The following is a 14,092-nucleotide window of genomic DNA, read 5'->3' as shown; positions in this document are numbered from 1 at the left end:
ATATGAACCTTGCTTCAATTAGTATGAAATAAAGTTTATTTCAGCAATCTGTTTAGCAGCCTTGTTAATGTCAAAGCTAATGAATGCTGCTGATGAATAAATTCCTGAAGAAGAAAGGACCCCCAATCGGAGGTATGCTCATGATGTCTTCAATTAGAGACCAGGAAAAGAAAGGGCAAAGAAATCCTGTGCATTTGAAGATAAACTCCTCTAATTTGCATTTGTTCTAATGTTATTGGCTGCCTTCTTTTTTCTAACTAGGGTCATAATATTTATGGGTTTGAACTGGAAGTGCTCCTGCAGAGAATTAATGTGTGCAAAGTTCCTCACTGGTCTAAGATCAGTCGGCTGAAGCGATCCAGTATGCCAAAGCTTGGGGTAATAATAATTTTGGAAAATCTTTTTATTTTATTTTAATTTAATTTATTTAGCCAATCCTGGGTCTTGACCTTTGGGCCTGGGCCCTGTCTCTGAGCCTCTTTGTGTTCAAGGTTAGTGCTCTACCACTTGAGCCACAGCACCAATTCTGGCTTTTTCTTATAATAAACTTAATGGAGATAAGAGTCATGGATTTTTCTGCCAGGGTTGGCTTTGAACCACGATCCTCAGATCTCAGCCTCCTGATTAGCTAGTATTATAGGTGTGAGCCACTGGTGCCCAGCTAAGTTTGGCTTTTTAAAACATTTGATATCTACCATAGAACACTATTTTCTTTGAAATAGGATTTATCTTGTTATAGGATGTTCCATAAAATAGGAAGTTAAAAACAGTAACAACCTGGACAAGCAAACAAACACATAAAGTACATGTGCTACTATATGTACTGCTGGTACCTACCTCCTATTTGGATAATTAACAATGAAAGAGAAATGATTATCTATTCTTTCTTTACTATATAAACTATTATATAGTGTAACCAAATCATGCTGATTAATGAAAACATTGAACTCAGAAACATGGACAGAATTGGAAGTCTATCATTTTCTTTTTCTTTTTGCCAGTCATAGAGTTTGAACTCAGGGCCTAGATGCTGTCCCTGAACTCTTTTGCTCAAGGCTAGCACTCTACCACTTTGATCCACAGCTCCACTTCCAGTTTTTGAGTGCTTAATTGGAGATAAGAGTCTCTTGGGGACTTTTCGTCCTGGATTGGCTTTGAACTGTGATCCTCAGATCTCTGCTTCCCGAGTAGCTAGGATTACAAATGTGAGCTGCTGGTACCTGGCTAAGTCCATGATTTTATAACTCCTAACGAAATAACTAATTCAGGCAATAATGACTAATGTATAAGGCCATTATTTAGAGTTTCTTTAACTCTCTTCCATGCATTCAGTCATTCATTTTATTTTTTTTTTACTACCCCCTCCCCATAGTGCTATTATAACTTTGCTACTAAGCATAGCTTCTTTTGAATACAGCATTTTATTTGTAAAAGCCACTGGCAGTTTCTTTTCTTTTTTTATGTGTTGGTCCTGGGGTTTGAATTCAAGGCCTGGGTGCTATCTCTGAGCTTTATTTTTCCCCTCAAGGCTAGTGTTCTCCACTTGAGTGATAGTTCCACTTTCAGCTTTTTGGTGATCAATTGGAGATAAAAGTCTCATGGTCTTTCTTGCCTGAGTTGGCTTCGAACCATGATCTTTGTATCTGAGCCTCCTGAGCAGTTAGAATTACAAGTGGGAGCCACCAGCACCTGGCCTGGCCCATTGGTAGTTTTTAAATTAGCAGTTAAATCTTGGAATAGTAAATATAGAATGCCATGTTAGTAAAGATAGAATACATTTCTAAAGTGATAGTCTTTAGTAGGACAGGGTTGGAGGCTTCAGAAACCAGAGTATTATTCAGAAGAAGAATGAATGAAAGGGAGCTATAAGAAAACAATGAAGCCAGGTAACTCAGACCTGTAATTGGAGCTACTCAGAAGGCTGGGATTCAAAGGATTGTGGTTTGGAGCCAGCCCAGGCAGAAAAGTCTGAGATTTCACCTTCAAATAATCAGCAAAAATCTAGACTGGAGATGTGACTTAAGTGGTAGAGCACCAACTGAATGAGCAAGCATTGGTGGGTCAGTGTGTGAGGCCCTCAGTTCAAGCCTCATGTCCTTTTCTTTGTCTTTTCGCAGCATTGGAGTTTAACATCAGGGCCTTGCTCTTGCTTGACAGGAACTCTAGCACTTGAGCCATTCCTCAAGTGGATTTAGTTTCATCATAGTTGGAGCTATTGTTCTTGCTTTTCTTGCTTATATTTTTATTGTGGGCAGGTTTAGCACTTCATCCAAATACTTTTGTTTTTTTCATTATAAGGCATCTTCTCAGTGAGCTCTACCCTGATCACTCTATTTAAAATGCAGTCCCTTCAAAATCCTTTTCCCTCTCACCTTGCATTATTTTCCTTCTTTGTCATCTGTTTATTACCTCCTAAAGCTATAAAATTTCTTGTGTATGTTTTTTTGTGTTACTAGGGTTTGAACTGAGTGCCTTGCATTGGTGATAAGCAGTTCTCTGTTTTTTAAATTTATTGCAATAAAAATGAATCTTTTCTATTTTGCTTACTGCTATATCCAGAGTGCCTAGAACAATGTCTGATACATAGCAAGTGTTCAAAAATATTTGACTGGTAAATGACAGAAGAATTCCATCATTGTAATTTTGGTGTCAGCTTCAAAATAGGTTAGAATGGAATATTCTCAGTATCTGCTCTTTCATGGGATTTGCCTTTTCTCTCTTTTGTAGAGCCGGAGTGGATTTGGTGAAAGAAATGCTACCTGTGGCCGAATGATTTGTGATGTGGAAATTTCAGCCAAGGAATTAATTCATTGTAAAAGCTACCATTTAACAGAACTGGTTCAACAGATTCTGAAAACTGAAAGGGTTGTAATTCCAACGGAGAATGTACGAAATATGTATAGGTATGATCTTGCATTCCTTAGAATTCAGCAGAAAATTGTCAACTTTTTTAAAATTTTCTTCTGATTTATTTATTAAAATAAATATTTTTATTGTTTTTAAGTAGTTGTGTAATTGACTTTCTAAATAAATCTAGCTCTGACCACTTGTATCTCTTTTCCCTGGGTTACTGTGTATCTTTATCCATTTTTCTGTTGCTAATAAACACAACAGCACATACTGGATAAATGAGAAAAGAGATTTGTTTTGGCTTACAATTTTGGATGTCTGGGTTTGAGAGGCCTCAATTAGTAATAATCTTTTGTTATAAGGGTCTGAGGTAGTGCATAGTGCAGGGCATCATGTGATATGAGACACAGAGCACAGAGTATGTACTCTGCTCTCATTAAAAAGCCAACAGTATTCAATCATGAGATACCAATTGGGGTTTGAACACAGGACCTTGTGGCAGGCATTCTACCATTTGAACTGTACCCTCATCCTTTTTGCTTTCACTTTTCAGTTAGGGTCTTGAGATTTTGCCTGGGTTCTAGCCTTGGACTATAGTTGCCTACTTATGCCTCCAGTCTAACTGGGATTACAGGAGTATGCTGCCACTCCTTCCGTTTTATCTGTAAATATACTACTATTTATACTTCTACCCTTGTAGTAATAAATAATGAGGATTAAACTCCACCATGAGTTTCACAAGGAACAAGTCATATTCTTATATATTAATCTTGCTTTTGGCCTTGTGCCCTTGTGATTTGTTTTTTGGCAATACTGGAGTTTTAGCTCAGGGCCTCATATAGGCAGAGACTCTGCTACCTGAGCCACACCTCCATCCCTTTAGTTATTTTTTAGGTAAGGTTTTACATTTAGGCCCTGGGCCAGCCACAGACTGCAGTCCATCCACCTAGAATCCTCACATGTAGCTGAGACCATAGGCACAAACCACCAAACCTGGCTTTTTGATTGAAATGGAGTCTTGAAAACTATTTTTCCCCCGGGATGGCATTAAAAATGAAATCCTCTCAGTTTCTACTTCCTGAGTTGCTGGGATTGCCAGGCATGAGCCATTGGCACCCACCTCTTATAGTCTATTGTAAATCCAGGACCAGAGTTATCCTGCTAAAATTAAATCTGTTCAAAATCTCCCAGTTACTATTTCATTCAAAGTAAAAAAACCACAAAGTCCTTATTTTGGCCTGTGTGGTCCTGTACAATGTATCTCAATGCTGTTAACTGTGTCTTAGTTTCCTACTGTTCTTTACATCTTTTTGTCTTCTTCAGCCATACTGATTTTCTCCTGTGTTCTGGAACTACTGAAACTACCAGCTCTGTGCTTGGCTTGGAGCCTTTAAATATGTTGTTATCTGCCTGGAATTCACTTTTCTCGTATACTCATCCACAAGCTTCGTCCTTCACCTCTTCTAGGTCTTTGTCCCCATGAGGACATATACTCCACGAGGACAGGATATTTCAGTTACAGTCATAGTCAGTTCCTGGCATGAAGTAGGCATGCAGTATATACTTGACAGAATGAAGGAAGAGACTTAGGCTTTCTCAAGGTTGTAGTTAACACATAATTTCTTTATGGATTTTTTTGTATGTGTTTCAGAGAAGGGCACAGGGATCAATGGTATGAATGCATTCCTAGTTACATACCAACCTTACTTTAAATTGTTTCCAAAGCCAAGGTGCTGTAGCTCTACAGTTACTTACACCAAAAATTCTTTGTACTATTTCATGAAGTTCTGATTATAGTCATTGTTTCTTTTAATTACTTGATTCTGTTTCATTCTTACTTTTCTGTACAGTGAATCTTCTCATCTGTTGTACCTGTTGGAACACACCTGGAAAGATGCCAGGTTCATTTTGCAGATCATGTGTGAGCTAAACGTTCTTCCATTAGCATTGCAGATCACTAACATCGCTGGGAACATTATGGTAAATTTAACTTAGAAATGGGGAAAAAGCATTTCCTGTTGGATTCAGTGTTTGCTTGGGGTAGTTGTTATATGATAATGAGACTAAATGCATGGTTATAAAATGAGTAACTTGGTTGTGAAAGCTGGGCTTCTTTTGTAAAAAGAACAACTAGTTGGGGAAAGGGAGGAATGCCAGGTGCAGTGTGTTGAATTTGGGTGAATATAAGGATCATCTCTCTAACATCTGGAAATGGGTACTTGCTGGATGGTCCATTGGGAAGTAAGGAAATAGCCAAGCTGTTGATATTTTAAGTCCTCTTTGTCTCTCAAGTATAATGCTTAAAGAACATGTTAGAAATAGTCTAGTAAAAATGCAACCTTTCTTACTGGGAGTGGTTTTAAAGGTGGTGCCATGATTAAATTAACTGACTCCGAATTGCTTTTGATTATTATGATTTTATTTTCAAATTAAAAAAATTCTGTTTAATAGTCTAGGACACTGATGGGTGGACGATCTGAGCGAAATGAATTCTTGTTGCTTCATGCATTTTATGAAAACAACTATATTGTGCCTGACAAGCAGAATTTCAGAAAACCTCAGCAAAAACTGGTAGGTCCAAAATTGCATAGTATTTTGCCTTTTCTTATTCCTCTTTTTTATTACCTAAATAGCTTTTTTTTCTGTGGTAACATCTGTTTCCAAGATAATCAACCCCTGTGTACTAGAAGCCATGCCAGGTTGGTTCCATTGTGCTTGTGTGGCTATTTTTTGTTTTGTTTTTTTCCCCTTCTGGACAGGCAAAAATTATTTGTGAAATATGCTATTCTTTGATGGTGGCATTAGACCTCTCTGACAGGTGACTAATACAGAAAGTGTTTTCACACATAAGCCCAAATGTAAACCTTTCATTACCTTAAACCTATGAGTCCATATTCATTTTTTTTTCTTGGTGCCAGTATTAAAGCTTGAACTCAAGTTCTTGGCACTGTCTCTTAGCTTTTTTGCTCAAGGCTGGTGCTCTCTCACTTTAGCCACAGCTTCATTTCTCTCCTTTTGGTGGTTAGTTGGAGATAAGCATCCCACGGTTGGCTCTTTTCTTTCTTTCTTTCTTTCTTTCTTTCTTTCTTTCTTTCTTTCTTTCTTTCTTTCTTTCTTTCTTTCTTTCTTTCTTTCTTTCTTTCTTTCTTTCTCTCCTTCTTTCTCTCTTTCTTTCTCTCTTTCTCTCTCTCTCTTTCTCTCTCTCTCTCTTTCTTTCTTTCTTTCTTTCTTTCTTTCTCTCTGTCTTTCTTTCTCTCTCTCTCCCTCTCTCTCCCCCTCTCTCCCTCCCTCCCTCCCTCCCTCCCTCCCTCCCTCCCTCCCTCCCTCCCTCCCGAGCTGAGGACCGAACTCAGGGCCTTGCAAAGTGTTCTTCTGCTGAGCTAAATCCCCAACCCTATGGTCTTTTCTTATCTGATTGGGCTTTGAACTAAGACCTTCAGATTGAGCAGCTAGGATTACAGGCATGAGCTACCAGTGCCTGGCTGGGAGCCTGTATGTATGTATATATGTATGTATTTTGGCCACTCCTGGGACTTGAACTCAGGCCCTGAGCACTGTCACTGGCTTCTTTTTGCTCAAGGCTAGCACTCTACCATTTGAGCCACAGCACCACTTCTAGCTTTTTCTGTTTATGTGGTGCTGAGGAATTGAACCCAGGGTTTCGTGAATGCTAGACAAGCACTCTACCGCTAAGGCCCAGGGGCCTTTATTTTTGTGCTCCATTTTTCGGTACAGGTTGAGTATACCTGATCTGAAATGCTTGGATTAGAAGTGTTTGAAATTATAAGATTTTTGGATTGTGAAATATATGCATATATATAATGAAGAATCTTGGGGGTGGGATGTAAATCTGAACATGAAATTTATTTTTCACATATACCTTATACACAGAGCCTAAATGTCATTTTGTAAAATATTTTAAATTCATCGATCACAAAAGAATCAGGTGTGGAATTTCCTGCGTATATTGCCATATTGAAAAATTTCAAATTTTAAAGCATTTCACACTTCAGACTGGGGATACTTAACTTGTTTTATTATAATGTCCACAGTAAGATCTCTGGAGTGGTTTTCCTGATTCAGAGTAAGAATGGGATGTTAAAGTCCACCTTATGTTTTGACATAGAATCTTGCTAACATTTTGCCTGGATTGGCCTCAAACTGCAGTCCTCCAACCCATAGCCTCTTGCAAAGCTGGGACCACACATTTAGACCACTATTGCCTGGCTTATTAATGTTGAGATGAGATCTTGCTTTTTGCCCAGGCTTGTCTTGAAATATGATTGTCCTGATGGTCTCTGCCTCCTGAGTAGCAGGAATTACAGGAGTGAACCACTGGCCAGCTCTGAGATTGATGATTTAAATGTTCTTTTATAATCCAAAAATTTGTATAATACAAAAATAGTGTTTTAATAGCTATTGATTTCACATTGACATTTTTTGTGTGGTATTGAATTTTGAACTCAGGGCCTTGTGTTTGTTAGACAAGTAAGTGTTCTGTCACTTGGGCCACACCTCTTGCTCTTTTTGCTTGTTTTGATACTTTTAATGGGGTCTTGCTTTTTGCCCAGCCAGCCTGGACCATGATTCTCCTATTTATGCTTTTTATTTTGCCAGTCCTGGGGCTTGAACTCAGGGTCGGAGCACTGTCCCTGGCTTTTTTTTTTGCTCAAGGCTAGCACTCTACCACTTGAGCCACAGCGCCACTTCTGGCTTTTTCTACATATGTGGTGCTAAGGAATCGAACCCAGGGCTTCATGTATGAGTCAAGCACTCTACTACTAGGCCATATTCCCAGCTTCTTATATGCTTCTTAAATATCTGGAAGGACATGCAAACCATCATGCTCAGATTTTTGGTTGAAATGTGTTTTGTGAACTTTTTGACTGTGCTATCCCTGACACCATCCTTTCAGTTTTAGTCTCCTAAGTAGCTAGAATTTCACAGTGAAATTTCTATGATTTCAGAAGTGTTTAAAAATAGAATTTGCATATTTTTAATTCAGAGATAGGCATTTGTTTAGGAAATCATATTTGACATTCATTTCATGAATGAGCATACACCAATAACTCTTTTCCCGTAGGTAGATCTAACCTAAATGATTTACTTTTAGCACAAAGTATTAAAATACTAAAAGTAAATCATTTTTGTTAGACCTGAGCATTGCAATTGGAAAAGAAGGAATGATAAAACTTCTTAATTAGTTAACTAGTTACTGGCTAGTGAAGTTATCTTTCCATTTGATATTAGGGAGATGAAGATGAAGAATTTGATGGAGATACCCATAAGAAAGGACGTAAGAAAGCAGCTTATGCTGGTGGCTTGGTTTTGGAACCCAAAGTTGGTAAGGCTGGGCAGCACATTGGTTTGTCCTTGTATTAAGAAATCTCATCATATAGAGCTAGGATTAGAGACTAGAAGACTGAAGTTATATCGTGGAAGTCATTCAACAAGTCTCACAAGGGTCTTATTTTTAGGGTCTTATTTTTATGTTTTTTACACATGAAGTTCCTAACTTGAAACTAATAGGAATTTTTTTTTTGGTCATGGGGCTTGAACTCAGAACCTAGATGATGTCCCTGAGCTTTTTTGCTCAAGGCTAGCCATCTACCACTTTGAGCCATAGCTCCACTCAAGTTTTTAGGTGGGTAACTGGAGATAGAGTCTTACAGACTTTCCTGCTCAGGCTAGGTTCAAACCATGATCCTTAGAATTCAGCCTCTTGGGTAGTTGGGATTACAGGTGTGAGCCACCGGCACCCAGCAATGTGAATATTTTTCACTGTGCACTACCACCGTTGTATTCGTGGACAGTAAAATAGATGTTTTGTATAATTTTTATGTAATTTGAATTTTGTTAGTTCTATCTAAAGATGAAAAAACTCAAGCTATGAGTAATACTGAAACAGGTGGTAGGTTAGATTTTAGTCATTGCCAAGTTTTCTAGTACCTCTTGGTTCTGTGGTCGAAGCATGTCTACCTCTGTCTTCCTCCCTTATTATGGGTGGGCTGTGCCTCTGCCCCAGGTACCAGTACCACTTTCAGAAGTAAAGACACTAACTACCAAATTGAACTTTTCATAGACTAACTTCTCACTTGTCAGGAACAGCAAGAAAGATACTTTGTGGTACACAAAGTGAAAAGTGATTTTTTTGTGTGTGTGTGCCCATACTAGGCATGAACTCAGGGCCTCTGTCTCTTAGCATTTTTTTTTTTTTTTTTGGCCAGTCCTGGGCCTTGGACTCAGGGCCTGAGAACTGTCCCTGGCTTCTTCCCGCTCAAGGCTAGCACTCTGCCACTTGAGCCACAGCGCCGCTTCTGGCCGTTTTCTGTATATGTGGTGCTGGGGAATCGAACCTAGGGCCTCGTGTATATGAGGCAGGCACTCTTGCCACTAGGCTATATCCCCAGCCCTCTTAGCATTTTTGTTTAAGGCTGTTCTACCACTTAAGCTACAGCCTCACTTCCAGCTTTTTGATAGTTGGAGATAAGAGTCTCAAGGAGTTTCCTTCCTGGGCTGGCTTTGAAATATGTTCCTCAGATCTCAGCCTACTGAGTGTCTAGGATTACAGGTGTGAGCTATTTATAACTGTCTGAAGAAATCAGAAATTTTCTAATTTTTTTCTAAATTTTTAAATCATTTCAAAGTATATAATTAAACAGTAGTATTAAGTATCTTTACATTATTGTGCAGAAGTTAATGTGAATTTTATCACTGGTAATTCTGAGTAGGAGTCATTTTTGACTAAACCAATTTTATTGTTAGTTGTAATGATATGAAGTGGTAGTTCTTTGAGTGCTAGATACTATCTTGTGTACTAATCTTGTATTTAACCATTGTAAGATTCAATTTTCTCTTCTGTATAATGGAGATGATATTTACCATGGAGGTATGTAAAAAACAAATGGGTTGGTTAGTTTGATGGTGATGGAGAGTAATAAATATGTTAATATGATTGCATTTACCACTGTCTTTTTGTTTTCCATCCTAGGCTTGAACTCAGGGCCTGGGCACTGTCCTTGAGCCTTTTTGTGCTCAAGGCTAGTACTCTACTATCTGAGCCACAGCACCACTTCTGGCTTTTTTGAGTAGTTTATTGGAGATATGAGTCTCATGCCCAGCCAGGCTGGCTTCAAATTGCAGTCAGGCAGAGTTCAGTCTCCTGAGTAGCTAGGATTCTAGGCGTGAGCCACCGGTGCCCGGCTTTATTACTATATTAATAATGGACATTTAATTTTGTTCAGTTTCTTCTTGAAGTGAAGACAACTCTTCGTAAATGTCCTAGAGAAATACTGTAGCCTTCTGTTCAGCCTTTTTAAGTTAAAAGGATGGATCGTTCCACTACTGACATTTAAATGTTATGTTTCTTGTCCAGTATTAAGTACAGTTTGTGTATAGGTCAGTGAGCTTCCCATTTTATGCTTTGAAAATGGGGATAGAAATCTATAATCACTATGTTTTTATTTGTGCTGTGAGTGGGTGAATAGGTAGAAGGAATGCTTACTTAAAGAAGAATTTAACTACTTTAATTTTGAAATGGATAAGATAGTTTTCTAAAATGCATGGGGTGGTGTTTTTCCATAATAATGGTATGCTTTGGGGTTATGAGAGAATGGACTGGTTGTAGTTGGTTCCAAGGAGAGACAGTATCTTTCCTTTGTCTTGTGTGATTTGAGTTTTTATTCTAACTCTAATCATTTATGGAGTGGCAGCTGACTTTCTTTTCACTTTACCTGCTTTTCAGTGTTGGATAGTGTATAATTTCTTGTATACTTCGCAGTACGGAACTTTGAATATGTTTGATAGTGTTTTCGTTTAGAGTTTTTATATGACATCATATGACTTTGTTTAAAAATTTTCAGGTTTTTATGATAAGTTCATTTTGCTCTTGGACTTCAACAGTTTATATCCTTCCATCATTCAAGAATTCAACATTTGTTTTACAACGGTGCAAAGAGTTGCTTCAGAGGCACAGAAATCTGCTGAGGTTTGTATTCATCCAAGGCTCTTGGAATTAACATTAAAAGTATTGCTTAATAAAAGAAGAGCACCAAAGGGGTTTGTATTCTAGGTTTCACTCTTGAAATATGCCTTTTTTTCTTTTCTTTTTCATGCTGGTCCTGGGGTTTGAACTCTGGGCCTGGGCATTGTCCCTAAGCTTTTGTGTTCAAGGCTAGCACTCTACCACTTGAGCCACAACTCTACTTCTGGATTTTTTTGGTTCTTAATTGTAGATAACAGTTCTATGAACTTTCCAGCCTGGGCGGGCTGGTTTTGAACCTTGATCCACAGATCTCAGCCTCAATAGCTAGAATTACAGATGTGAGCCCCTGGTGCCCAGCTGAAGTATACATTCCTACTCATCAAAAAGAAGGAGAGGGGCTGGGGATATGGCCCAGTGGCAAGAGTGCTTGTCTCGTATACATGAGGCCCTGGGTTCAATTCCCCAGCACCACATATGCAGAAAATGGCCAGAAGTTGCGCTGTGGCTCAAGTGGCAGAGTGCTAGCCTTGAGCAAAAAGAAGTCAGGGACAGTGCTCAGGCCCTGAGTCTAAGCCCCAGGACTGGCCCCCAAAAAAAAAAAAAAAAAAGAAGGAGAGAGAGACAACTTATTCTATAGCTTTTTAAAAGTATGCTGGAGTTATAATACACACTCCATAAGTCTAAGTCTGCCTATGAAATACATACAGCATGTGTTCACAGTTTGCATTTGCCACATTTAGTTTTAGGGTACTTTCATTTTTCCTCAAAGAAACTTTCCACCTATCACTGCCATTATCCCTTTTTCTTTCCCAGCTCCAGGCAACCACTTATATTTCTGACTGTGTAGATTTGTGTTTTTGGATGTTTCCTGTGAGATCATATAATAGGTAGCCTTTTATTTCTTATTTCACTTGGCTTGCCGTTTTCAAGATTTATCTATGTGTATCATGCATTCATACTTAACTCTTTTGTACTGCTGAATAACATTCTGGTCTCTGGGCAATATTGATATTATTTACATTTCGTTTATTCTTCCTCCACTCCTCCCTCTCTCTCTCCCCTCCCCTTATTTGTGGCAGAAGTTGTCTATTTGTTGTCTAGGTGCTTAATTTTCCTATCCTTTGGTTCCACGTGCATGCCCATGAGCTGTTTCTCAGTTCACATTGCCAGAAAGGAGAACCTGATAGGTCTGCCACTTTAGCAAATGAGCACCCCTTGTCCCATCTCTTGTGACCAGAGATGTGGCTTCATGGAGTATACATGTGGCTGTTAAGGGTGACCTGTTTGTGGGGCTGGAGGCTACTGTGGCAGAGAAGGTAGTGAGTAGACAACCCCCAAAGAAAGTGACTGTCTTTGCTTAGTATTTTTTGCTTCAGTCTTATTCTTTCACTAGCATGTGATAGTTATCATTAAGCCCTCTTTGCTAGCTAGCTGCTGCCTACTACCATTTTGTTTTGTTTTGGGTTAGTCATGTGGCTTGAACTCAGGTCCTGAGTGCTGTCCCTAAGCTCTTTTGTTCAAGGCTCATGCTCCATCACTTTGAGCCAAAACACTACTTCCTGTTTTCTGGTGTTAGCTGGAGAGAAGAGCCTCACATACTTTACTGCCCAGGTTGGCTTTGAACAGTGATCCTCAGATCTCAGCCTTCTGACTAGCTAGGATAACGGGCATGAGCCACTAGTGCCTGGCTCCACTACTGTTTTGTTGAATTGAACAGTGGATTCTGGATGTATAAAAGGGAGATAGAATACATGTAGCAGTTTGGAGACTCTGTATCATTGTAGTGTCTCATTTCCTGTTCAGAATGTAAGAGTCATGTGGGTAATGATGGTAGGGCCTGGAGTGAATTACAAATGTCCTGACTCAAGATCCTTTGTGTTTATTTCCTCCCTTACTTCCATAGTTATTGTAAATAAATTAGAATGTATACTAAAATTGCTTTAATAGGGCTGCTATTATTTTAAGCTGTCTTGGAAAACAATAAAATAAGATAGTTTGTAAGAGACAGGTTATCAAATGCCATTGATTTGACATACCTTAAGAGGTTTTGTTTTTTTATTTTGAACCTTTGAAAGGACAAATGTGCCTGGCTTTTCTTGCAGTCTGTTAATAGAATTAATGGAGGCCTGGGAAAATGGTGTAATGCTTTTCCTGCTGTAAATTTTAATGTAAGAGCACTGCTGGTTGCATTTCTAAAATGCTGATTGCAAAGCACTTTATAAGTAAAGGGTACTACAGAAATGCTAAGGAATATGCATGCTTTACTTTCTGGAAATGTCGTGACCTGTTTACATGTGCTCCAAATCTTAAGAGAAACTTACTGATTTAGTATATACCTTTTAATTCTTAGTCTAGAGAATTTATAATAACTACTATGATTCTGCATAGTCTTAAAATCCCATAGCATTTTTGGTTATATAAATTATTTAAAACAGTTTAGCTGCCATTTTTTTAGTCTTACAAGTCTTGTCTTAACCTTTATATTTTAAAAACAATTTTCCCAGATGTCTTATGTTGTTCCTCACGTGTATCAACTGATCTTTCCACTTGAAATTTAAGTTTGTGAGTCACTTCAAGGATGGGAGATACTAGGAATGATAGGCTGGAAGAGCTGGGGTGAGAGAAGAGAAGGGCAAGTGAGTATTTTATAGCCAGCTCTTTTTCAGACTGCCCAGGCATTGTTGTTGGTCTTTATTCAGAAAAGAATGGTTTTAAGATGTGATCATTCGGTAAAGATCCTACCAAATACAACTTTAGTAGTTTACCAGTTTTTAACATGTGTGATATTTTTGTTGTGTGTTTATCAGGATGGAGAACAAGAAGAACCAATCCCTGAACTACCCAATTCAAACTTAGAAATGGGCATTTTGCCCAGAGAGATTCGGAAATTGGTAGAACGGAGAAAACAAGTCAAACAGCTAATGAAACAGCAAGATTTAAATCCAGACCTTATTCTTCAGGTATATCTTTTTACTCCATGACATCTGAGTGACAGTGTCAGTGTGGGCAGTTTGACTATTTAGGGAGTAGTATAAACATCATACTATGGGCAGGTGCATATTCTTATTTGTGGTAACCATTCAAAAACACTGCAGACTGCCACAGAATGATGGCACCTCTATCTACAAGGGCCAGATCTTGTCTCACTGAATCCTAGCAGCTTTAGAGTCTGTATTTACTTGTTTCAGGAGGTTAGGGTATCATGGATCCGGGAGGACAGGTTGGGCATTTTAAGTGTTCTTTTTTTTCACCCCAGGG

The 14,092-nt window shown here is 38.6% G+C and overlaps 1 protein-coding gene and 1 non-coding gene across 5 annotated transcripts in view; both read left to right on the top strand.

Annotated features, from left to right (window-relative positions):
* The window catches only part of Pola1 (DNA polymerase alpha 1, catalytic subunit), a 300,929-nt gene that overhangs the window by 40,896 nt on the left and 245,941 nt on the right, over positions 1 to 14,092 (top strand). For all 4 annotated transcript variants that reach the window (XR_007209422.1, XM_048336784.1, XM_048336786.1 and 1 more), the window contains exons 19-25: positions 262 to 378; positions 2,728 to 2,903; positions 4,701 to 4,830; positions 5,302 to 5,421; positions 8,101 to 8,194; positions 10,713 to 10,837; positions 13,642 to 13,794. Coding sequence is in view for 3 of the 4 variants with exons in the window: in XM_048336784.1 (XP_048192741.1) it covers positions 262 to 378; positions 2,728 to 2,903; positions 4,701 to 4,830; positions 5,302 to 5,421; positions 8,101 to 8,194; positions 10,713 to 10,837; positions 13,642 to 13,794 (915 nt within the window). In the remaining variant the exon portion in view is untranslated. The remainder of the gene's footprint in view (positions 1 to 261; positions 379 to 2,727; positions 2,904 to 4,700; positions 4,831 to 5,301; positions 5,422 to 8,100; positions 8,195 to 10,712; positions 10,838 to 13,641; positions 13,795 to 14,092) is intronic.
* Positions 10,074 to 10,203, top strand: LOC125344406. The gene has a single exon (XR_007209529.1). It is a non-coding gene; the product is annotated as a small Cajal body-specific RNA 24 (non-coding RNA).

The sequence above is a fragment of the Perognathus longimembris genome, chromosome 28, assembly GCF_023159225.1.
Source record: "Perognathus longimembris pacificus isolate PPM17 chromosome 28, ASM2315922v1, whole genome shotgun sequence".
NCBI lineage: Eukaryota > Metazoa > Chordata > Mammalia > Rodentia > Heteromyidae > Perognathus > Perognathus longimembris.
This window is presented reverse-complemented; position numbering and strand designations above follow the sequence as displayed.